The sequence below is a fragment of the Sturnira hondurensis genome, unplaced genomic scaffold (assembly GCF_014824575.4).
Source record: "Sturnira hondurensis isolate 20B ecotype Veracruz unplaced genomic scaffold, ASM1482457v3 Scaffold0019006, whole genome shotgun sequence".
NCBI classification, from domain to species: Eukaryota; Metazoa; Chordata; class Mammalia; order Chiroptera; family Phyllostomidae; genus Sturnira; species Sturnira hondurensis.
The window spans coordinates 8,003,305-8,026,838 of record NW_028091637.1 but is presented as its reverse complement, the minus strand read 5'-3'; the positions used below and the strand labels follow the sequence as shown (position 1 = coordinate 8,026,838).

The following is a 23,534-nucleotide window of genomic DNA, read 5'->3' as shown; positions in this document are numbered from 1 at the left end:
AGGGGGCGTGCAAGAGGCAACCACACATCAGTGTTTCTCTCCCTCTCTTTCTCCGTCCCTTATCCTCTTTCTAAAAATAAATAAATATATAAAATCTTAAAAAAATAAATTATATAATTTATTATATTTGTTATGAAAATTAAAGTAATATAAATATTTCTTAAGCATACCTGCTTTTATATAGATAGATATGAATACATAGATACAGATATCGTTATACATAATCCACTCTCACTCTGGTATATCCAAATTTGTTTTCTGATAAAACCCAAGGACCCTGACTAGTGCAGCTCAGTGGATTGAGTGCTGGCCTGTGAAAAAAAGCATTGCTAGTTCAATTCCCAGTCAAGGCACATGTCTGGGTTGCCCACCAGGTCCCCAGTTGGGGGCATGAGAGAGGCAACTACACATTCATGTTTCTCTCCCTCTCTTCTTCCTTTCCCCTCTCTCTAAAAATAGGTAAATAAACTCTTAAAAAAACAAACAAACAAGGAAATCAACTCCATTAACCATGATCCTGAATTGTAGACACAGAACCTACACAGAAATAATCCAACTCTCCAGGGCTAGCCTACCAGAGATAAATCTTTAAAGCCAAATCAAGCGTTCTAATGCTATTCTGAGAGGCAAGAAATACAGAGTAATATTTTCTTGATATTTAGAAATACTCTCAATATTTGAACACATTCATGACTATTTGTTTAATAAATACCCACATACTTCACATAACTGTCAAAGTTCTAGATATGAATAGATATTTTCTCCCAATGTGCTATGAAAGAACAAATAGTTTCATAGACTCTCTGTAACATGACACTCAAGCCTTCAGTGATTTCTTCGCAGTTTCTGTTGCCCTAGCAACATTCATAAAATAAATGATTTACCCTATTATTGTATGATTGTGTTGTCCTGGTAACTTGCTATTTTCTAGATAGTTTGACATGGATTTTCATCTTAGCTGAACATTTGCTTTCTCTAGAGACAATCCACAGAAAATAAGGCTTCAATAGTTTGGATACTTGATATTGTGTTTCTATTTAATCACATTTCATATGCTAAATAGCTAGTAATGATGTAATGCCAATGTCTTTACAAAGGAACTGGCAAATTTGGCTGTGCTGATGGTGCGATGATGAAGAAATTCTAAGTACTACCTAAGACCACATTGGGGGTCATGTACAACTGGAGCCTTTTCTCTTAGGAGCTGTTCCAATCCTGTGCTCAGAATGTCCTGCCTGAAGTTCTAAATGAGTAATATGTCATTCCTTGAGCTATCCTTTCTTTTTAGAGGTCCATAGTAAGATAACATAAACTGTGTGCCGAAAGTCAGGTTATAGGCATGCAGGTGGATTTCCAAAGATTCCCAGTTCACCACTTCCAAGCCACCCCTGTGTGCAGAAGGCGGGTCCATTACACAACAGGCCATGTTCTCTCCAATGAGCCTTCAGGAGTTCTACTTAAAAGATGAATATTACCTCCAGAAATATTTCTGTGGATATAAAATGACTCTATGTATAGAGGCTTTGAGTAATGACATTTTTATAATGCGGCAAAATTTGGAATTTTCCACTTATGACTGATTCATCCATTACCCTCTTGGAAAGTATGACTTTTTTAAAATGTATCAGTGATACAATTTAGCCTTTCTGTTTTACATATTCCAAAGTCAACCTAAGTTACGGATAACAGCATTAGGACTCTCAAGCTAATAAAAAAAATATGTAGTAAAGTGTGTCAAATTGACGAATCAGAGTTGTACTCTAATAGACCATGGCTGACCTTTCCAACCCAATCTTTCTCTTATTCCCTAACACATTTTCCTTAAGCAGGTTATTTTCCTCTATGGGCTCTGAAATAACTCGATACCCAACTCTATATTTTATGTGGGCTATTTTCACCTAAAGTGCTCTTTCTTTCTCTTTAACCCCATAAACACCACCTATTCTTTAAAGTCCTATATGTCTATTTGTTTTCCCTTGCCCCTAACTATTCACAGGTACCTTGTCATTTCCAATGTTAGATAATTGCTAAAAATCTAACACCTTGCCTGTTGTAAAGGTTTAAATATATTGTCCTAAGCACATAAAAATTATTTTCACAACTAGATGTATGGTTTTAGGACATTATTTCTTTTTCTCCCTCCCCCATTTTCCATGCCTAAAAGAATCTTCTATACATATTTGATGCTTAAGAATATTTTTTTATTATTTAATATATTTTTGTTGAACTCAAGCTTCTCAGTTTCCTAACATGAGTAGTCAAGAATGCTCACTCTTGCCACCTTTATTCAACATAGTACTGAAAATCCTAGCCAGAGAAATTCATCAAGAAAAGGAAATAAAAGATATCCAAAATTAAAAGAAAGATGTGGAATAGTCACTATTTGCAGTAGACATGATAGTATATATAGAAAACTCTAGAATCTACAAAAAAACTGATAGAACTAATAAACAAAGTCAGTAAAGTTGCAGGATCTAAACTCAATATACAAAAAATAATTGTTTATTTACACTGATAATTCACTATCAGAAATAGAAATTAAGAAAGCAATACCATTTAAAGTTAAAAAGAATAAAATACCTAGGAAGATATATATATATATATGTGTGTGTGTGTGTGTAAGGATGAAAAAAATTGAAGATATAAATAAAGAGAAAACTGTTCTGTGCTCATGAATGGAAAGAATTAATATTGTTAAATTTCCATACTATTCAGAGGAATCCACTTATTCAATGTAATCCCTATCAATATTTCAATGGCATTTTTCACAGAAATAAAACAAACAGTCCTAAAACTTCTATGGAACCACAAAGGAGCCTAAACGACCAAAGCAATCTTGAAAAAGAACACAGTTGGAGGCATACACTTCCTGATTTCAAACTGTACTACAAAACTATATTAATTAAAATAATTAATTAAATAATTAATTATTTAATAATTAATTTAATTATTTAATTATTAATTATTAATAATTATTTAATTAATTATTTGCAGTATTGGCATAAAACAGACACACAGATCAATGAAACAGAATACAAAACTTGGGATATACAAATTATGATATAAATTATATACTATGTAGTATAATATAGTTATATAATATATTCAATTAATTTAAAATGAAGGATCCAAAAATATACAATGTGTAAAGGTGTTAATTAAATAGTATTGGGGAAACTGGATAACTTCATGCAAAAAAATAAAGCTGAATTCTTATCTTTTCCGGTATATAAAAATCAACTAAAAATGGATTAAGGACTTAAACATTAGATCTACAACTGTAAAATTCTTAAAAGAAAATATAAAGAGTAAGTTCCTTGACATTGGTCTTGGCAATGATTTTTTTGACTTGACACCAAGAAAACAAAGGCAACAAAATTATAATAGACAAATAGCCTGCACCAAACTAATAAGCTTTTGCAAACCAGAGGAAGACATCAACAAAGTGAAAAGACAACTTATTAAATGACAGAAAATATATTAAAATCATTTATCTGATGAGGGGTTAACATCCAAAGTATATGAAGAACTCATACCAGTCAACAGAAAAAAAACAAACAACCCAACAACAACCCAACTGGATTTTAAAAATGGTAAGAGATATGAAATAGACATTTTTCCAAATGCATACAAATGGCCAACGGGTATATGAGAAGGTGCTCAACATCATTAATCACTGGGGAGATGCAAATCAAAACTGCCATGTGTGAAATCTCACTTCACACCTGTCAGATTGGCTATTATCGAAAAGTCAAAGGATAGCAAGTATTGATGAGTTTGTGGGGAAAGAAAACCCCTGTGCACTGTTGGTAGGAATGTAAACTGATGTAGCCACTATGGAAAACAGTATGAAGATGCGTCAATAAATTAAAAATATAATTATCCTATTCTAGGGGCCCACTTCTGGGTATATATCCAAGGAAATGAACACAGGATTCCAAAGTGATATTTGCATTCCCATGCTCATTGCAGCATTACTCAGATACACAGACAATGTATGTGAGATAACGGATGTATTAATTTCCTACATGGTAGGAATCCTTTCACAATGTACATATCTATCAAATCACCATAGTGTACACTTTAAGTGTCTGACACTTTTATTTGTCAGTTACACATCAATAAAGCTAGAAAAAATCTTAAGTAAATGGAAAGACACATTTTTTTCTTAGAAAAATTAAATGCCGTAATGATGTCATATTCTTAAATTTCCCATATTATTATATACATTTAAAGTGTGATACCAATAAAATTGTAGTGGATTTTTAAAACACCCCAAATTACTACTAAAGTTATTCTGGAAATGTGAAATAGCTAGATGATTTATTGAGAAACAAAACATAGAATAATTACTGAAATATAAGAAAGACAATATTGTGAACAAGTCCTATACAATATACATGGTGTTATAAAGTGAGAGTTGTTACAGTAGCACAGTTGTGGTAAAAAAATAGATCAAAAGAATAGAACAGAGTGAAGAAATACAAACAAAGATATAAAGAGATTTATTCTATGAAGAATTTGGTATAAAATTTATATCAGTGGGGAAAACATATGATTTATATGGTGGAAGTTTTTATGACAATTTGTTACCCATTTGCGATAAAAAGTTGGGTCATAATCGCATCCCACATTACAAATACTCTGAAAGTAACAAAAATTTAGAGTAAAATAGAGTTCAGAAGAAATAATGCCTGGTGGGGTGTGGTTGGTAGGATAATAATATGGGTGTAATAATTTATAGTTTTAATTTGAACATTTCACCTAACGTGGCATATGGTGTACTTGAGCAAGATATATTTTTTATTTTTTTAAGATTTTATTTATTTATCTTTAGAGGGGAAGGGAAGGAGAGAAGGAGAGAAATATTACTGTGTGGTTGCCTCTCGTGAGTCCCCTGCTGGGAACTGGCCTGCAACCCAGGCATGTGCCCTGACTGGGAATCGAACTGCGATCATGTGGTTCGCAGGCCTGCACTCAATCCACCAGCTACACCAGCCTGGGCTGAGCAAGATATTTTTATATTACAGAATGATATGCTTATGATTTTGTAATAAAAAAAACTTTGTAATACACAGGGGCATTATTTGTGCCAGACCCCATATATTATCAACACAATAATAAAATACACACACATTATTTTATGTCAATTACATCTCAATTTTTAAACAATTACAAAACTCAAGACACTTACTAAAACAAAAACAAAACAATACCAAGCAACAACAAAATCAAAACAACACCAAACAAGCAAAACCACACGGTATTTTAAATCTTATAGTTAATAATGTATTTGCGTGTATTCCAGATGCTCTAAAGCAGGGACTGGCTAAACACACCCCATGAGCCAAATGTGGCCCTCATCTGTTTCTGTAAATAAAGTTTTATGGAGACTCAGACATTCCCATTCATTTCTGTATTGTCTGGCTGCTCTCACACTACAGCCATAAAAATGCCTAGGTGTGGCAAAGACTATATGGCTCACAGAACTGAAAATATTTATTCTTTCGCTCCTTACAGGAAAAGGTTATTGACGCTGCTCTAAAGGAAAAAACTGGTAAATACTAAATACTAACTATATTATACTGAATATTAAAATTTCATTTGAGGAACACCACGAAATTAAATTCAAAGTAAACCAAGAAAATATCTAGACTGTCCATGAGAATGTTAACTTGCTAATTGTAATAAGATCTTTTAAAAATAAGACGAGATCAATATCCCAGAAGACAAATGGACCTCAGGGGAAAAGAAAATAAAATCAGTCAATAAACTCATGAAGGGCAACCCAGCTCCTCTAGGACCCAGAGAGATAAAAGTAATACACCAGTAAGATGCCACCCACTATTTATCACATCAGTCAGGTATTTGAAACTTGACATCACCTAGTTTTAGCGGAGGCCACAGGGAAACACTCTCACTTAAAGTGCAACTTGACAATGATGTGTATCAAATTTAACAGCACACATACCTTTTGTACCATCACTGTACCCTATAGATACATTCTCACAAGTCTCAATATTAGTCTTGAGTTTATTAGAAATTACTAGAAGCACCTTAAGTGACTATGAATAGGAAATTGGTTGAATACCTTTTGTTGCATTTGCGTAATTCTATGTTATGGGATGTTAATAAAATGACATAGACTGACACCCAGGACATTTTATTATGTTAACATACAGTATTTGTACATTGATCTTGTATGTACCTTTAAAACACATACATATTTCTGCCTGCACATATATACTTTCAAATGCACACAAAAATTGGTGACATACGAATTTGTTTACAAAGTTTACTTCTGGAGGGTGGAATGGATGAGTAGAAAGTCCTTCATGTGCTATGTACTTTTGAATGGCGAACCTTGGATTTTATTGTTCAAAGTTTTTTTTCCTAAGGTCACTTTACATTATTTTTGAAAACGTATTGTAGAATTTGGAAGGTCGCTTTACCAAAGGCAGAGCCAACACCATTTGTTTTTAACTTGACAGCAGGTAGGTTGTGTGAGAGCCGTGTGGTGGAAACCACCTCGCTCACTTCCCCCGCCTCACACAGGAGGTGATACTCAAAAGGTGCGGCTCCTCCTAGGTTCGTTCTCACTCGTTTGAATTCTTTTCTGGTAGAAATGGTAGAGTATGAGGTAGCGTTGCTGTTGTTTTGTTTTTGCTATGTATTTAAAAAATATTTTCCCTGGAGATATGTATTTACCTGGTTAACTCCTTAGCCAGGGAAAGCACTTTGCCTTTGATAATGAAACCGTGAGGGTGGGGGTTTTTGCTCAGCTCAAGTGTTGGTGCAAAAAGGTAGTATCTGAAAACCTGGCTTTCTGAACAGAATTGAAATGATTTATGTATTCTTAAATAGTTCATTTTCATTGTATTTGTTTTTCATTACTCCTTATCTTCCCTATACCCTCTTCCACCTCTTTCAAATTTGGTGATGTGTTTTTACAGAAAACACACCGGAAACTCTGAGGGACACTGCCTCTAAAATTAAGCCCCAGCCCTCACCAGTTTGCAGGTAAAGAATGACCAAATCGAATATTCTGGAGCTTTCTTGAACAACCTTGTTGTCAAGGAGAAGTTTATATTTACTCTTTACCTGTAAACCTATAGTTTATTAAGAGTCATTATTTAGCCATGCATAGCAACACATCATCCAGCCATTCAGTAGGGGCATCTTGTACTTCTTCGAATACTGTAATTAGACAGCCAATTTGTAATTAAGAGAAAATGAAAGCTGACCTTTCTCCTTGAAATGAAATAATGTTAACCATATGAAGAACAGAAGATTTACGACTCAAACGAGCCTAAATAAAATTGAAGGGAAAGGAACTATGCTTCTTCTTGGGAACTATCATCTTTTCTCCTTGTCAGTACAGATTTAACAAAATATTTGACGTATTGCAACACAGGATTTCGATTGTGAATTCATGAGATTCCAATGTGACACACTGCTATGCAGAGCAGATATCTGGTGCAATCCATCATCTATTAAAATTCTGTCAGAGTCAGGGTGCGATTTCAGAGTGTACAGTACAGAGCCCTGCACCGAGGGAAGCAGGGACGAATGACTGATTGCATTGACAAAGCCAGCATTTTTACTTCCTCGCAGCCAAAAGTGAGTTAGTTCCTGATTTAGTCTAGCAGCGCTCTCTCCTCAGTGTCCGTTCAGGTGAAGAACAACACGGAGCAAACAGAAAGACTCTTACTGCTCTAAGTGGGATCTGACAACTTTCCAGGGGACCCGATAAAGTCCCAGAGTTGGGCAACCGACAGAGACCTGTTTTCTGTTTTGTTTTGCTTTGGTACAAATGCCATTGAGACTTTTATCCCCTCTTTCATAAAAGTAAAACGTCTCTCAGAATACGGTTTCTAAATGTACGAAAAAGTACATTCCATACAACGTAGGAAATTTAGTCTCCAAAGAAGCAAACTTGCATGGCAAGCTTCAGCGCTACGCTGTGCTTTCCGTTCTTCTCCTGTCCCTCCCTATACTACCCCCTTCCCTGCTTTCTGCTGGTTTGTTTCCTACAGATGTTGCTGCTCCAGTTGAAACATTTCCCACCCCAGTGAAGACCAGAGGCTCTGTGCTCTGCCTTCAACTTTCTGAAAGCACTGTTTTCTCATCAGAAACCTGGTTAAGGTCTTACAGTCATTCAAGTCAGGACTGAAAGAGAACATGCAAGGCTTCTGGCTCCCGTGCAGAAGTCATGTGCATTCCTTGTGGGGGTGGGAAAACACACCTGTAACACTTACAGCTTTTAAAGGAGCTTTTGTCCCAGAATGATGGGGTGGAGGAAAGCTGAAAGCAAATCAGAATTCGGGCAACTTATCTGAGATTTGTTGATACTGAAACCTTGAATTTATTTGTAGATTCCAGAAGGTATCCAACGGGCCTATTGTTTTTTAAGTATTTTAGGTGAATGGTTTAGTAAGTCAATGAACTACCAACCTAAGTAATATGTCTTATTTATACCTACAGAGGCTATCTCCACCAAACCCATTAGTAAACTAAGTTAGATAAGCAGTACAAGTTTGGTAGAAATAGGTGATCATTGTTTATCCCAATTTTCTTTCTATACTAACACTCATTTTACACAATTGGCTTATCTATGGCATAAGGTATAGTTTACTCAGATAAATAAATTAATTAATTAATACGACTAATAATTTACTGAGTGTTTGCCATTTGCCAGGCACTATATTAAAAGCTTTAAATATCGTATTTTCTTTAATAAACAAAATACATAATTATCTAGGTATTATTATGTCAATATATAACAGATAAAAATATGGCCCAAGAAGCCTAATTACCCAAAGTCCCAGAGTGAGGAAAATTATTTTTTATCTTAAAAAGCCTAACTAAGTCTCCATGCTGTTACTTATCAAATCATTCATTCTTTCCAGATTCAGGTATTTTGTTTCTTTGCCCTAGAGTGCTTAAGTACTTTGTATTTTCGTATCACAAAATGATTATGTAACCCTCACTTTGACGATGATACTAAGACCAGTTGGGACGCTTATGCAAGCTAGACAACCAGCAAGACTATTGCAGAGCAGTGACTGTGGTATAAACGCTGCGTTTCCATGACACCGTTCAGCCAATTTGTTTCATGTTAAAGATAACAAAGTGGCCCAGACACTTCCTTTCCCAGGAATCTGCCCCAGCCGCAGACATTGTATTGTCAACTGAGTGCCCTGAGCTCAAACATGATGCACAGTCTAGTCATGGGGGTGATGAGATACGGCTGAGCCATAGCCAGGAAGGTCCAAGGGTACAAATGAACACACACACACACACACACACACACACACACACACAGCTAGTACTAGTGTAAGATGTATGAGAAATAATGTCTTCAAAAGTGGGGCTGAAGCTGTGCTTGGGCGAGGAGGTGAGAGTGAAAAATTTGCTAAGGTTCTGAATGAAACAACGGCACATACAAACATCTTCCATTCTCTTCACAGCTCTAGAAATACTGTAGAGTCTAACACACTTGAACATCTGGCAAATCTGGGTATTGTACCACATGTGCACCCCTTTGGGCCACAGTGAGATGATGCTTAACCTCAGTGTGAGGACAAAGGTCACACTAGTGCTTTAGAGATGAGCACGTTATTTTTTTAGAAGGTAGTTGTTTCCTTCTAGAAAGTCTACTCTTCAGAACTTGGCAGGACATCTCTTTTCCTGTGTTGGCTCGGCCTGTGCTATACGTTGTTTCGGCAGCATATGTTGGGCTCTGCCTCATGACTTGGACAGGAAAGTATATCTTGGATCCGTTGTATGCTGGTATGATTTACAGAACACAGTCCAGATGAACTCAGGAAGCCCCCAAAGTGTGGAAATCAGAGTAAAGAGAGGGATTTGAAAATACGGTCTAAAGTTCTGTTGCAGTAAGCTGCATCTATTTTATTCTTTAAATAGAAAACAAACTATTAAACATTAGAAGCAATGAAGAATGTTCCTTATTTTAAACAAAATAGAGAAAGCTCAACTATGAAAACCAGGTGCTGTGATCCTTTGAGCCCAGGAAATGGATGCTTGTGCATTTAGCTCCCTGGTCCTTAATATGTGCTAGCTCATTTATATTTAGCTTTGAGGAGAGTCAAAAAGTAGGACTGCTTCTTTTTTGCGTAACACACAGGTCCAATGATACTAAGAATAATGGTAATAATAATGTGTAGCATATCGTATGTAAAGAATTATTTTCACATATGTTTTTATTTGATTCTACTCCAAACACTAAGTATAGTGACAGGTAAGGAAACAAAGGCACAGACGTGAGTACACTCAGAAGAGTCCACCAGAGACTGTGTCGAGCAGCTCTCAGTCTAGGGCTCCTCCACTACCTCACACTATTGTGAGTATGTTGTTACTGAAATCTACCTTGTAACCCTTCTTTTTTTAAGAAGAAATGCCTTTTTTAAAATAAATATTATTTATTTATCTTTAGAAGGAAAGGGAAGGAGAGAGGAGAGAAATATCAATGTATGGTTGCCTCTTGTGTGTCCCCTGCTGGGAACTGGCCTGCTACCCAGGCATGTGCCCTGACTGGGAATCGAACCGCAATCTTCTGGTTCATAGGCCCACCCTCAATCCACTGAGCTACACCAGCCAGGGCCATCACACTTCTATAGAGCAAGAAAACCTAAGAGAACTAGACAAAGACAAATGAAATCATTAGCCTTCAGTCTAGATTCTAATGGAATATGTAACATTTTTCACTTGGGACTAATGTAATATAGTTCCACAAAATGGGAAATCTAGCAAGTAGAAAATAGAGTTTGAATATTTTTGGAAGATAGTTCCACAAAAGAGGAAGAGAAGGCCTCTAGTCATTAATGTAAAAAAAACATCTAGCGACCTTGCTATCCACCTATACATCTCCATCTATTAATAAACAACTCCTTTCCTATTTGAAGTATATTGAGTCAACACTTGGCCTTGATACTGAAATTCATTCCCAAACCTCACCAAATTGCATTTGAAGAAAAAGCACAATAGAAGAAGGAAAACAGAAAGGCTTTCCCCCTATAATGGATTTAATTGTACAGAGTTCAGAGTTACTGAATGAAGTAGAAATTCCCTACTTATAACAAACAGTAGACATCAGCTTGAGAGATTGACTGTTATGACTGATATTTCCTCCAAGAGAGTTTATCTATTCTATCTATCTATCTATCTATCTATGCACCTGCCTAGCTCTACTTCTATTTCCATTTCTATCTCTGTGTCTGTCTATGTCTTTATCTCTATCTATTGTACATGCTTTTGGAGAATTTCAGGAACAGCTTTTTGTCTGAAAAATATGGCTGCCTGAAAGAGGTGTGGACTCTAACAAAAGCTTTCCCCCAACGCTTGTATGCATTACAAAAGCTTGCACTTGGACAATAGAAATATGTAGCCTCAGGTGACTGAGAACACTTACTGTTGGTTGCATAACGTATGGCGGATGAGGCATCCATGAAGTGCTCTGGACCTATGCATCAAACAGCATTTATTAGCACAAAGCAATCACAGAAAGAACTTGGTTCTCACGTTCAGTGGAGTCACACTAGGTCATAAGAAAGTGGAGTCCATCTGACTTTACAGCTAACAAGTGCTCAAAACTAAGGACAGAAAGCACATTCTTGGACCTGATTCATTGGGTCCCCGAAACACGATCAGCACACGTAAAGCAAATTTCTACCTCACTGGAGCTGGCTACAGTATCCACATGGGCCCAACTGGGACGAGGAGCATATTTTGAGGATGGTGTTGGAGACTAAAGTATTAGGTAGCCACGGGGATCTTCCTATTTAGTGGTCAACTCCCAGGGATACCCGGGCAATTAATAAGGAGTCTAATGCTTAGCACGAGTTTACTGCTAAGACTTCCTTTTCTTCTGTCATTTATTTTAACTTTAAATTCTCAAGTGATTCCCATCTTGGAAAGAAGTCCAAGTGGAAAAAGTTGAGGTGTGAATTAAATCGAGCAACCAAAAATTTGAGAAAATGCTTTGGAAAACACAACTTAAGCAAGTTTATGATTTTTTTCTCTCATGGTCATTGGTATAGTAAATAAAAATGTGTATTTGAGCCAGCCGACTGCTCTGAAATGTACCTTGTCAGCCAAAGGAGAAAGCCGGCTGGGAGAGCTGATTGTCACATAAAGAAACCTTAAAGACTTTTTGTTCTCAACATATCCACACAAGCAAAATTGCCAATGCAGTTTAGATTTAAAATAAAAGGAAGAAAGAAGTGTTGAAAGGCGAGAATCAACAACATAGGAAATTGCTCTAATTCCTTTTATGAGAAAAGAGAGCTGGGGTTAAATTCCACTTATGAGCCCTCCCAAGTAAAATCACTTTTCTGTGGATATTCTATGCATGTCACCAAAGCGCTCCACACTGGGGCTCAATGGGTGGTCTTGGCTGAAATGGAGGCCAAGATCAGGGGGAAAAAATGGGTAAAACAAAACAAAACACATTACAACCAGGCGGGCCTGCATGCAGAACAAAAAGCGAACGGCACCTGCGAGCAGCCTCATGGGTCCCAGGGAAAGGCAATTAGGAAGTCAGTCATTCTGAGACCCTCGAATGCAATTCCACAAGCATCTGCTCTGCTCGCCCACTGACACATATCAAGCGTCTAAGTGCAGGAAATGAATGAAAATGAACTGCTTCAGGGGCCATGAGTTAAAGAAAAATGTACATAGTCTTAGGCTTGATGCTCTGACAACTGGGACATCCTGGAATGAAGTACGTAGTGGCTGAATAAGGTGACACTTAACTGAATTAGTAGCAGGCAGAAACATTAGAGTTTTACCCGTTGTAAAACACTCACCCCCACCATCTGCAAACATAGAGAAACACATGGCATGCACACTCTTGCACTCTCTCGCACTTTCTCTTTCTCTAACATTTTAAAAAATGATGCTAGATAGTCTTTGTATGTAACATTGAGATCTATTTCTAATTAGAATAAGAATTGTCTGAAGAACAATATGAGGTAAAGAGAAGCAGTGAGTGATATCACATGTTTGATAACTCAAAGAAATGAGATAAGAAGCCGTTTCTAAGGGAGAAGTATGACTATTTCAATCCACCTGTGTACATAGAGTTAACTGGCTACAACATCTGGTTTAGGACACACACTGAGCCTCAGATTTTCTTGTGTTTCAACATGTGGAACCCCTGAGGTCTCTTTTGGCCTCTTTGAAACTGAGAATGAAGTAAGAGCCGAAAGGAGGAATAACTTTTCACCACTTTGATAATCTTTCCTATTTCTTGGGGAGAATGGTTTAACATGTATCCATGTAGTTTTACATGGATACACAGAACAAAATGAGATGACAATGATAGAATGTGCTGGAATAAGGGCAGGGAGCGCTACAAATGTGCTTTTAGAAAAGACACAATAGGAAGCGTGACAACCAAAATGACAGACAACAAACAAAATAATTTCTCAGTGGTCGGAGAGCTGTACAAAAGTTGGCTGGAAGGCAGTGCAATCATGAAAACTCAGCAGGAAGAATGGAAAGCACAGTGGATTTTCTTAATCAGTGAAATAGAGGCAAACAAGCCCTTGAAAGTATAGGCTAATTGGTAACTTGAGTATTATTACATCAGGATGTGTACTAAAGTGTTTGAGGACCGGTTTTAAAAGCTTGACTGTGCCTTGGCCTTGATGTATTCTATCACTGGCAAGAAAGATCTCTCCTGAGGTGCAGGGAAATCGGACATACCTGGTATGTGGAGACAGGGGAAGCAGCAATGAATGGCGTGATGGATGTCTGTGGAATCATGCGGTTGGTTGCAATACTGTACGGTGAAGAATAAAATCTGCAAACAGAAAACAACAACAAAAAAAGAAGTTTCACAAAGCTGCTGCAGGCCTGGCCACCTGGCGAGTGCTTCCAAGCACTTCCTGGAAAGACAGAGTTCCACCCTCAAGTTCTCCCACCGACTCTTAATTAACAGGAGCACCCAGGTGATTTATAGTCTTTCATTCCACTAGGAGAAATACATTATTCTGAAGAAGCATGACACCTTGGAGTCCTTGTATACAATTGGCCACACAAAATCTCTTATGCCAGGTGAGTGTGAGTGTATATTTAACGAAGAAGGGAGAGGAGTCGCAGGCACTGTTTTGTTCTGTTTTTAAAAGGGGATGCCATTTGAAAGCTCTTTGGGGAAAAAAAGGGGGAAATGATAGCACCAAGCTTTATAGAGCTGGCTGGTGTTGCTCCTACATAAACTGCACCTATCTTTTCCTTCAGGAAACAGAATTAGCTACAAGAGAGTTTTAGATCACATGTGCTAGGCATGAGTCCACACCCTCATGTGAAAACTAAGGTAGATACTTTCTCCATAAAAGAGAAGCAGACAGTTTGAGTCTAGGTAGAGGTAGGACTATTTTCTAGGTTCAGTAATGGCATTGGTGGAGATTCTGGACATATCTGATATATTTCTGTAGACTCTGTAAAAAACATTGAGTTTTCCAGTCCTTCAGGGGCCTTCATTGGACAATTATAGAATAATACTGAGCAAGATCCGGGCTTCACAAATCAGAGGAGGATTACCTCTCGAGAGATCCGTTAAAGGGTGTCTTCTAGACACTGAATGCAGTGACATACCTATCCATCTTTGCTCAGATGGTAGTCTAGAGTCCATGAGTTACACATTGCTCAAACTCCTCAGCAGAATTTAAGATCATACTTCTTCCTTAAGGTCTCACTGGTAGGTGGAAGGCTAGAGTGGCCAGCCAAAGAGCAGACAAAGCGAGGTTGCCTACAAAGGAGTATTTCACTAATGTGAGGATAAATTGGGAAAATGTATATCAAAGATAATAGAATTATTATGCCACTTGGTCATACTGTTATCAAAAGTCAACTACTACTTTTAATTTTTTTAAAAAATTATACAACTGAGGTTGGAGTTTTGGGGACAAAAGTTTCATCACACCCCAGGAGTCACCAATATTTTGATGGTCTCATGGGTTGCCTTTCTAAAGGGACATTCCACAAGACTCGCATTGAATATAGGAGGGCAAGGTTTCAAGGTTGCCATTTAAGGAATACATTCTTTAAGCTTATATTTTATAAAAGTCTCCAAGCTAGTATTAAGGAACTGTATTCTCAAATTCTACTTTGTCTAGTTCTCAATAAGGATTATAACATCATATTCTTTTGGCTAAAAAAATACAGCTAAAAATTACTCCTTTACTTATTACATCCTTACTATTCATACCCAACAGACCTCTAAGTTTATAGTTGCACAGTTTGAAAAAAGGTATCGACTACACACCTATGAGAATGGCCATTTGTTAAAATAACAATGCAAGTGCTGGCAAGAATTCCGAGCAAGTAGAACTCTCCTTCATTGCTGGTGGAAGTGCACAGTGGGACAGCCATTGTGAGAAACAGGTTGGGGGTTTCTTATAACCTTAAACATGCACATCACATAACCCAATAATCCTACTGGTAGATATTAGCTAGAGATAAATGGAAACACATGTTTGCACAGAAACCTGAATGCAAATGTTTATAGCGTGTTTATTGACACTTGCCAAAGACTGGAAGCAAGCCAAACATCCTTTCACTGAGTCAGTAAACAACCTGGTGCATCTGGACAATCTGGACCACTACTCAGCAGTAAAAAGGAAAGAACTACTGATACATTTAACAGATGAATCTTGACTCAATTATGCTAAATGAAAGAAATCAGACTTAAAGACCTCATATTTTAATTTATATTGTGATACAGAAAATGCAGAACTGCAAAGACAAAAAATAGATGAGTGGATGGCAAAGGCAGGGGTTGGAAGGAGCGGTTGATTACGGTGATGCAGGAGGGAATCGGGGAAGTGATGTAGCTGTTCTTTATCTTGATTGTTTGGTGCCTACATGACTATGTTTACCAGAATGCATGTAACTGTACACTATGAAGAGTGAATAATATTCTATGTGAATTATACCTAATAAAACTGACTTTTTAAAAAAGTCAATTACTATGTAAGAAAACATCCATCCTTACACTTAAAAAAATGTACTGAGCATTTAGTATGTGTACCAAAGATGGGGGAGACCCTAAAACATTCCTTCAAGTTTCTCTATTTAGTCACTTAAATCAAACCTCATCTGTACATGAATCAGTCTAAAAGCCACGAGTAGTTTTCCACTGCAATGAGAACAAAGTTGGAATCCCTAGGATTGGCCGGCACAGTCAGGCTACGCCCTGCCTCTCTGATACCTTCTCCTCCCCTGGCCAATTAGGATCCAGCCACACAGGCCTTCTTTTGTCCCATGATCCTTTCATTCTCACTTCTGTCTCGGACACTGAACTATAATTCTCTCTGCCTAGAATGCTCATTTAACTAAATCTCCCGAAGACTACCTCTTGTTTATGATTGGTCTGATTCACCTTCCACTTTTTCAGAGAGGCCTGTAGCTAAAGTAGTAACCACCACCTCTGTCCCAATTGTTCTCTGCGACTTTCCTCTCTCTGATTTTTTTCATTATTCTTATCACTATCTGAGATAGTATTTTATAGACTGATGTTAGTGTCCCTCCAAAATTTATACTGACATCCTAACTCCCAGGGTGGTTATATTTGGAGGTGGAACCTCTAAGGAAGCAACTGAGGTTAATTGAGCTCAAAAGAGTGGGGCCCTGGTCTGACAGGATCAGTGTCCTTATCAGAAAAGACACTGGGACACTTGCTTCCTCTCTGCACACGTGCACATGCAGGAAATGTCACGTGTGGGCACAGTGGGAAGGCAGCTGTCTCTGAGGCAGGAATAGGGTCCTTGTAAGAAGCCAAATCTGCTAGATCTTGATCTTGGACTTCTCACCTCCAGAACTGTGAAAAAATAAATTTCCGTTGTTTACAGCCATTCAATCGATAGTATTTGGTTATGGACTCCGAGATGACAAATCCAATACAATGTGTCGATTAACTGTTTCCCCCTCCAGATCAACAGCTTCAAGAATGTTGAGAACATTCGCTTTGTTGTCTAGAACAAAATCTGAGACTCAGTGGCTACAGAATAACTGTATTTTGAATGAGTGGGTCAATGCAGAGCAGCTTGGGGAAATAAGCAATAATGACGGTACACAATAGCCAATGCCAAGACAGTGGGAGCACAGGAGATGGTCCCTGAACTGGTGGCAAACAAGGGTCAGAACCCAGAGAAGACAGGCCAGCTACACACATTTATAAATGCTCAGTGGAAGCATTCCTACATACTTTGCAAGCAGGCAGAGGTATTAGTAACTAGGAAAACCAGTACTTGTCTACAAAAACCATGGTTTGCACTTAAGAAGCTCCTTTAGGTCTTATCTTTGACCAATCTTCCTTGTGGGGGAGCGAGCAGGAAGATGTACTTTAGGCTCACGATGACAGGAGAGGCACCCTGGCAACTCCGCAAACAGTCCTTCTCATTCACCGTGCCGTGATTAACTTCAGTCAAAGACCCAATTTTGGCCTCTCCCGCCAATGAAGCACACTGTGTACCGCATGTCAGTATGGCTGATTTATTTTGTAAAACGTGCCAAACGGAGTATCAGAAATGAAAGCTGTAAGGACTGGATGGACAGGCAGAGTTTACGGAAAATTCTACAGGGAGAACAGAGGTCAGAAACGTGCAGACACCAGCCAAGGGAACTGAGACTAACAACGGAAACTTGGGGGTAAATTGAATGCATTTTTGTTTTATTTGCTTTAATCCCATCCATCAAACAAGAATATTTCATACTTTCCAACAATTTCCAATACTGATGCTACAGTCAAAGAATGGAAAATATACCGGGAAGAACGGACTCAGGCCACTGTCTTGGTCCCCTAATTCTGATATTTTGATACAAGCTCTTCCCAAGTCCAAACATAAACTGGATGAATTTATGAGAAACCCTCGGTTTGACCGTGACAGGAGAGGCGGCTATTGCATCTGAGCCTTAGAGGCACAGTGTCTAAAGAAAATACACAGGACCAGGCCCTGAAAAGAAAAATTCACAACGAGTTTCTCAATCTCTTTACTTTTTCTCAGTCCGTGCCATGTATCTGTCATGATTTAAAACAAATTCCACATAACCAGAACTTTAAAGAAATTCCAAATAAATACTTCAAGAACAGCTGTTGTACTATTGAGGAACAGGAAAGAGGAAAATCACAGAACTTGTTAGCCACAATAACAAAACTAAGGTAATTCACACATGTGACTTTATATGCCATTTGTATTTGTTATCTATACATCGTGCTTTGCAAATGCTAGTACAGAAAACTGGGAACTATGTTAACAAACTACGTTCTTGGGAATAGTTGACTCTCTCAAGAGATATTTTTTTTTGCCAAAATTCACATAATGTTATGTGTATGGCAAGTGTTCCCTTTATACTTTGCCCAGTGGTTCTAAATGAGAAGCTATTGTATTCCCCAGGGGACATTAGGCAGGACACAGAGTCACGTTTGGTTGTCACAACTAGGTTGGCGGGGGTGCTGCTGCTGGCACCTAGGGCCCAGAGGCCTGCGATGCTGCTAAATATCCCACTCCGCAACGTAAATGTCAGTCGTACTGAGGTTGAGATACCTTGGTTTAGGGATATAAACTAGCTCCTTCTGGAGAGGCTTCACATGAACAAAATACCAAATGTCAAAGTGGCTAAAAGAGGTTAATGAAGTATGGTCTATCTATAGAACTCTAAGCTGGCTTTTCAAAAACTTAGTATTTTTAAGGAATGCAAAGAGTTACTTGGTTGTCTGGCATTTAAAGCAAGTGACCTCTACAAGTCCAGCAAACACACGTCTGGGCCACTACCAGGACATTATTCTGTCTGCAGAAAAGTCACCGTCAGGGGATTTGGCAGTCAGTAGTAATATGATAAAATCTTATTTCACTGAGAATAAAAATAACATGAATATATCAATAACCACAGGGTAGAATCTTTTTTTAACAGTGGAATACTGTACAAAATCATATTTGCACACTGCAACAAACAGTGCTGGCTTGTCTTTTCTACCCACAAGCAATATTGCTAGTCAAAATCATGAAGACTATCCTTGGGGTAACACTATAGCATAAGATTAAAAAGTTATCGGTCATTTTATTGTCATTCCAATGTATCCTTCACATTACATTCCTTTGCTAGTGTAATATGATAAGATTTCAGTATCACTTAAAATCAAGTGCCCATATAAAACAGCTGGCAAACCAATGCTGTAGAACACATTCTTTTTCATATGTCTGCCAATAATGCCTTTTATCAGACTAAAACAATCCAAGAGACTTCTACACAACCACCTTAGTAAAAAGGCACAGGAAAAATGAGATTTTAAACATAGGAATGGATCACTTCCCACTTCCCACAGTCGTATTTGAAAATTATGGAATTTGATATTGGAATGCTAGAAAAGTAATAGGGCCATAGTAATAACAAATTACAGAATTATGTGAGGTAGGTCTGAAAGAAGAAACATTTTTTTTAATTCTCATAAGTTCACCTATAGAAAAATGCACTATGGTTTTCACTTTTCCGTTGTGACCCAGATACTTCCTCACTGAGCCTTCAAACCCTTAAACAGAAGTGACATTGAACTAACTTTTTGAAAGTGACATTTTGAACAGATTCAAGCAGAAGACAAAACCGACATTTTCGATGCCTAAATGCAAACGGCACAGATTTGCCATGGCCCATGTGTACAGATGTTCGTTCTTCATTAGCTAAAAATCAAGCTAAATTTGGTAGCATTTATTTCAGTTTCACATTGTATCTTAGTGGTGAGGGCATGCAATTCAGAACATGGAACTCTTCACACAGTTTGTAGTAGTTAATAGCTATCACCCAGCTACATATTTCCTTGCAATACCCGGAACACCCTATGGCTTAGTATGCGGCCATGGGATGCCACAGGATCATGAAATATGCTTTAGCTATGACGTGGGGCAGCTACACGTCCCATCAAGAAACTTTCTAATCCCTCTCCATAGTGCCTCTCCTTTGTGGTCCTATGGCCTTCTTTTTTGGAAAAAATATAAAAACATAAGCAGTAAAAATGAAGTCACTGGCACTCCTATTACCACTGGCTTTCCCCACAGGCTTTCCCCACCTTTCTCCCACGTGTGTGTCTTCTTCTAGAAGAGTTTATGCATAGAAGAGTGAATCTGTACACAAGTCTCATACTGCCCCTGCTCCCATCACAGTGCCATTCCACTGAATCTTGTACCAGCATTGCCTACCTGTCCATTTCTTTTTTCAAATCTGTATCACCAAGATGATTTTCAATAGAGCAATAGGTCCTCCAAAAAGAGTTGTTGAAATGAACTGAGTCAGAATGAAACAGTGTGTAATATTTTTTAATCAATTTTATTTATTTATTTTTAGACAGAGGGGACGGGAGGGAAAAAGAAGGGAGAGAAACATCAGTGTGTGGTTACCTCTTGCACCCCACCCACTACTGGGGACCTGATCTGGTCAGCAACCCAGGCGTGTGCTCTGACTGGGAATCCAAGCAACAGCCCTTTGGTTCTCAGGCGGCACTCAATCCACGGAGCCACAGCAGCCAGGGTGAGCAGTGTTTAATAATATAACTAGGTTAGAATTACAACTGTATTTTTGGACACCATTTGTTCTATGTAAAATGGGACCAGTTTCTTCCCTACAGTAATAAATATTTCTGCCTCTGTTAGGTTACTGCTCTCCGTGGAATGTTTGGCTGCTAGATTGAGTACCGCAATATGAACAGAGAACAAAATACTTTATTCTGCACATTCATGCTAGATCCCTTAATAGGCTAAGTTATCTAAATCAGATTCTATACCTCTGAAAGGCATGCACTAATGTTAACTCAAGGGACAGTATGTTGAGAATATATTGCTGGTTATTTTGACATCTTACATGCATAGAAATGATGTTCTACTAGTTCCCTTTTATTCAAATGCTGCCATAGAAGGGAATAAAACCGAAGATGGGCAAAACATTAAAAAGTTATCCAAATGAAGTATCAAATAAATAAGATTAGTTAGCTACAACTTTCCTTTATTCAGTTTTGTTATATAACATTTTTATCTTCTTCTTCTTCTTATCAACAACACAATAGATAGCCTTAAGCTCCCAAAACTTCACTTTTAACCCAGTGTATGAGAAAGTCAGGGGTGGTTTGGATGCTTCGGGTGAAACTGGGGGTTATATTTAAGGAGGCCATATAATGGAGACAGAACAGGTTGCTGTCGGGGAGGAAAGAGCTTTCCCTAGTGCCAGTTTGCTGGAGCCAAACAGATGTCATCAGTTACATTTCTATTTCTGATTTGGCATGCACGACCCTAGGTTAAACAATCTGTAAAGATGAACAAGACATGGGACCTGCCCTCGCTGAGTTAGTAGTCCAGCAGGGTAATAAATCTGAGGGTCAGTGACTGCATGATAAAAAGACTCAAATGTATCATGTGAACATCAAATACAGTGCAACGGTAACATCAATATTTATCATGGAAATTACATGATACCATACAGGGTGTCTTTGGCCCTTACCAAGTCTTAAGGAAAGCTACTGTGACTATTATCTGCACTTCACAGAGGAAGAAGACAAACATCTAGCCCACTTTCAGTGAAGGACAAAATTTGGATGCATTTTGGACAGGCTGGTTCTGAAGTCTGTACTTTCAACCACTGTTTATACTATTTCTTTTATGCCCAATTATGTAGCTCACTCTGCCTGGTATGATATGTTCTTGTTCTTTAAATGAGAATTGCGTAAAAAGAGAGAGGGGAAGAAAGAAAAAGGGGGAGGAGGGAGGGACAGAGAGGGAGAGAGAGAGGGAGGGAGGAGAGAGAGAGATTACCAGGCCTGAACTCCAAGCAGAGAAAATTCCATGATCAGTAAGACACAGAGAGGTAAAGCTGTGTGAGATGTTCTGGGAGCCACTGAAGGTCCAGTTCAGTTGCAGGAACTGAACATGCAGTTCTTCTTGTGCTATTCTTGGAAGCTCTGATTTTGTTCTTTAGTTTGTGAAGTTTACCTAATACTTCAAATCTGGCAGGTAGATGATTCTTAAGATCACACTTTGCTTTAAAAAGACTGTTCAAAAAGTGACATGAAAATAGTTTGGAGGAGAGTTATATTAGAGGTAGGCAAAAGTTCAGACAGGTAGAGAAAGGTAAGTGAATGAACTCAGTAAGTAGCAGGGGGAAAGGAAGGCTGGTGAAGGTATGGTTCAAAGATATATTGAAAACATCTTAATGATTGATTTGATCATAAAAAGTGTTGCAGAAGCAGAAATCCAGAGAACTGGAGTTTTCATTTTAAATGGTTTTAGTGTAAATTTTTGTAAAAGGGGACCAATAATTTGATATTCACTTTCCATTTGCATTAGTTTGTTTTATATTAGGAAGAGTTGAGGAGGGTAAATGACCTATTGGGGACATATAAAAATACCTGACAGCAATATCTAATAAGCCATTAGAAACACAAGCTATAGTGCTCTGTATCAGGTTATAAGCTTGAAGAACAGACTTGGGATTCTTCAGGCCCTAAAAGCAAGGGGATGGATAAGATTAACCAGAAAAAAAAGAGTGAAAAAGACTAAACCCTGAGAAAGAGGATCAAAAGGGGGCAGAAGAGGTAGAATAAGAAGATATCGAATGAGCTGCAAGAAAAGGGAGCAAGGGAAATCAGCAAAGAATGAACCTGTGGGACCCAAATAATAAGACATTTGCAAGGAGGTATAAATGGTTAAAAATGTCAAAAGAGGTAGGATTTCACACTGGAAGAATAAAAATGTTACAGTTATAAATGGCCAAATTTGGAGATTATTGGGGGCATCAGCAAGAGAAATTCAGTAAAGTTTGAAACCAGAATTGATGACTTAATAGGATTAATGAGAGGAGAATACAGGAAGACAGCATCTATAAAGACTGAAGGTATATTGAACCATCCTTGCATCCCTGGGATGAAAACCTATGCACCCCGATGTTCATAGCAGCACAATTCACGATAGCCAAGAGTTGGAAGCAACCTAGATGCCCATTGGTCAATGACTGGATCAAAAAACTATGGTACATTTACACAATGGAATTCTATGCTGCAGAAAGGAAGAAGCTCCTACCCTTTGCAACATCGTGGATGGACCTGGAAAGCATTATGCTGAGTGAAATAAGCCAGGCAGTGAAAAACAAATACCATATGATATCACCATTAACAGGAATCTAAACAACAAAACAAACAAGCAAGCAAAATATGACCAAAGACACTGAAATACGGAACAGGCTGACAGTGACCAAAGGGGAGAGTGGAGAGAATCACAGGGGAAAAGGGGAAGGACTCACATGAACAAGTATAAAGGACACATAGACAATAACTAAGGTGGGGGTGGAAATGGGAGGGAGGTAGGGAGCACTGGGGGGGGGGCAGGGCTGGGAATATAAGACAGAAAACTGTACTTGAACAAGAATTAAATAAAAATAAATAATTCCCCCCAAAAAAGACTGAAGGTGTTTACCTGTGAAAAAGAAGGGAGACACTTGTGTATTCTACAGGCTAAAGGGATACTCAGTGCACA

General features: G+C 38.1%; 1 protein-coding gene across 6 annotated transcripts in view; it reads right to left on the bottom strand.

The window, feature by feature from the left end:
* RBMS3 (RNA binding motif single stranded interacting protein 3) overlaps window positions 1-23,534 on the bottom strand; it is a 480,675-nt gene that overhangs the window by 88,299 nt on the left and 368,842 nt on the right. For 4 of the 6 annotated variants that reach the window (XM_037070856.1, XM_037070857.1, XM_037070853.1 and 1 more), the window contains exons 8-9: window positions 13,729-13,825; window positions 11,432-11,482 (exon numbers count right to left, since the gene is read on the bottom strand). In XM_037070856.1, the coding sequence (XP_036926751.1) occupies window positions 11,432-11,482; window positions 13,729-13,825 (148 nt within the window). The remainder of the gene's footprint in view (window positions 1-11,431; window positions 11,483-13,728; window positions 13,826-23,534) is intronic. The other 2 variants (XM_037070858.1, XM_037070855.1) reach the window with 1 other exon arrangement.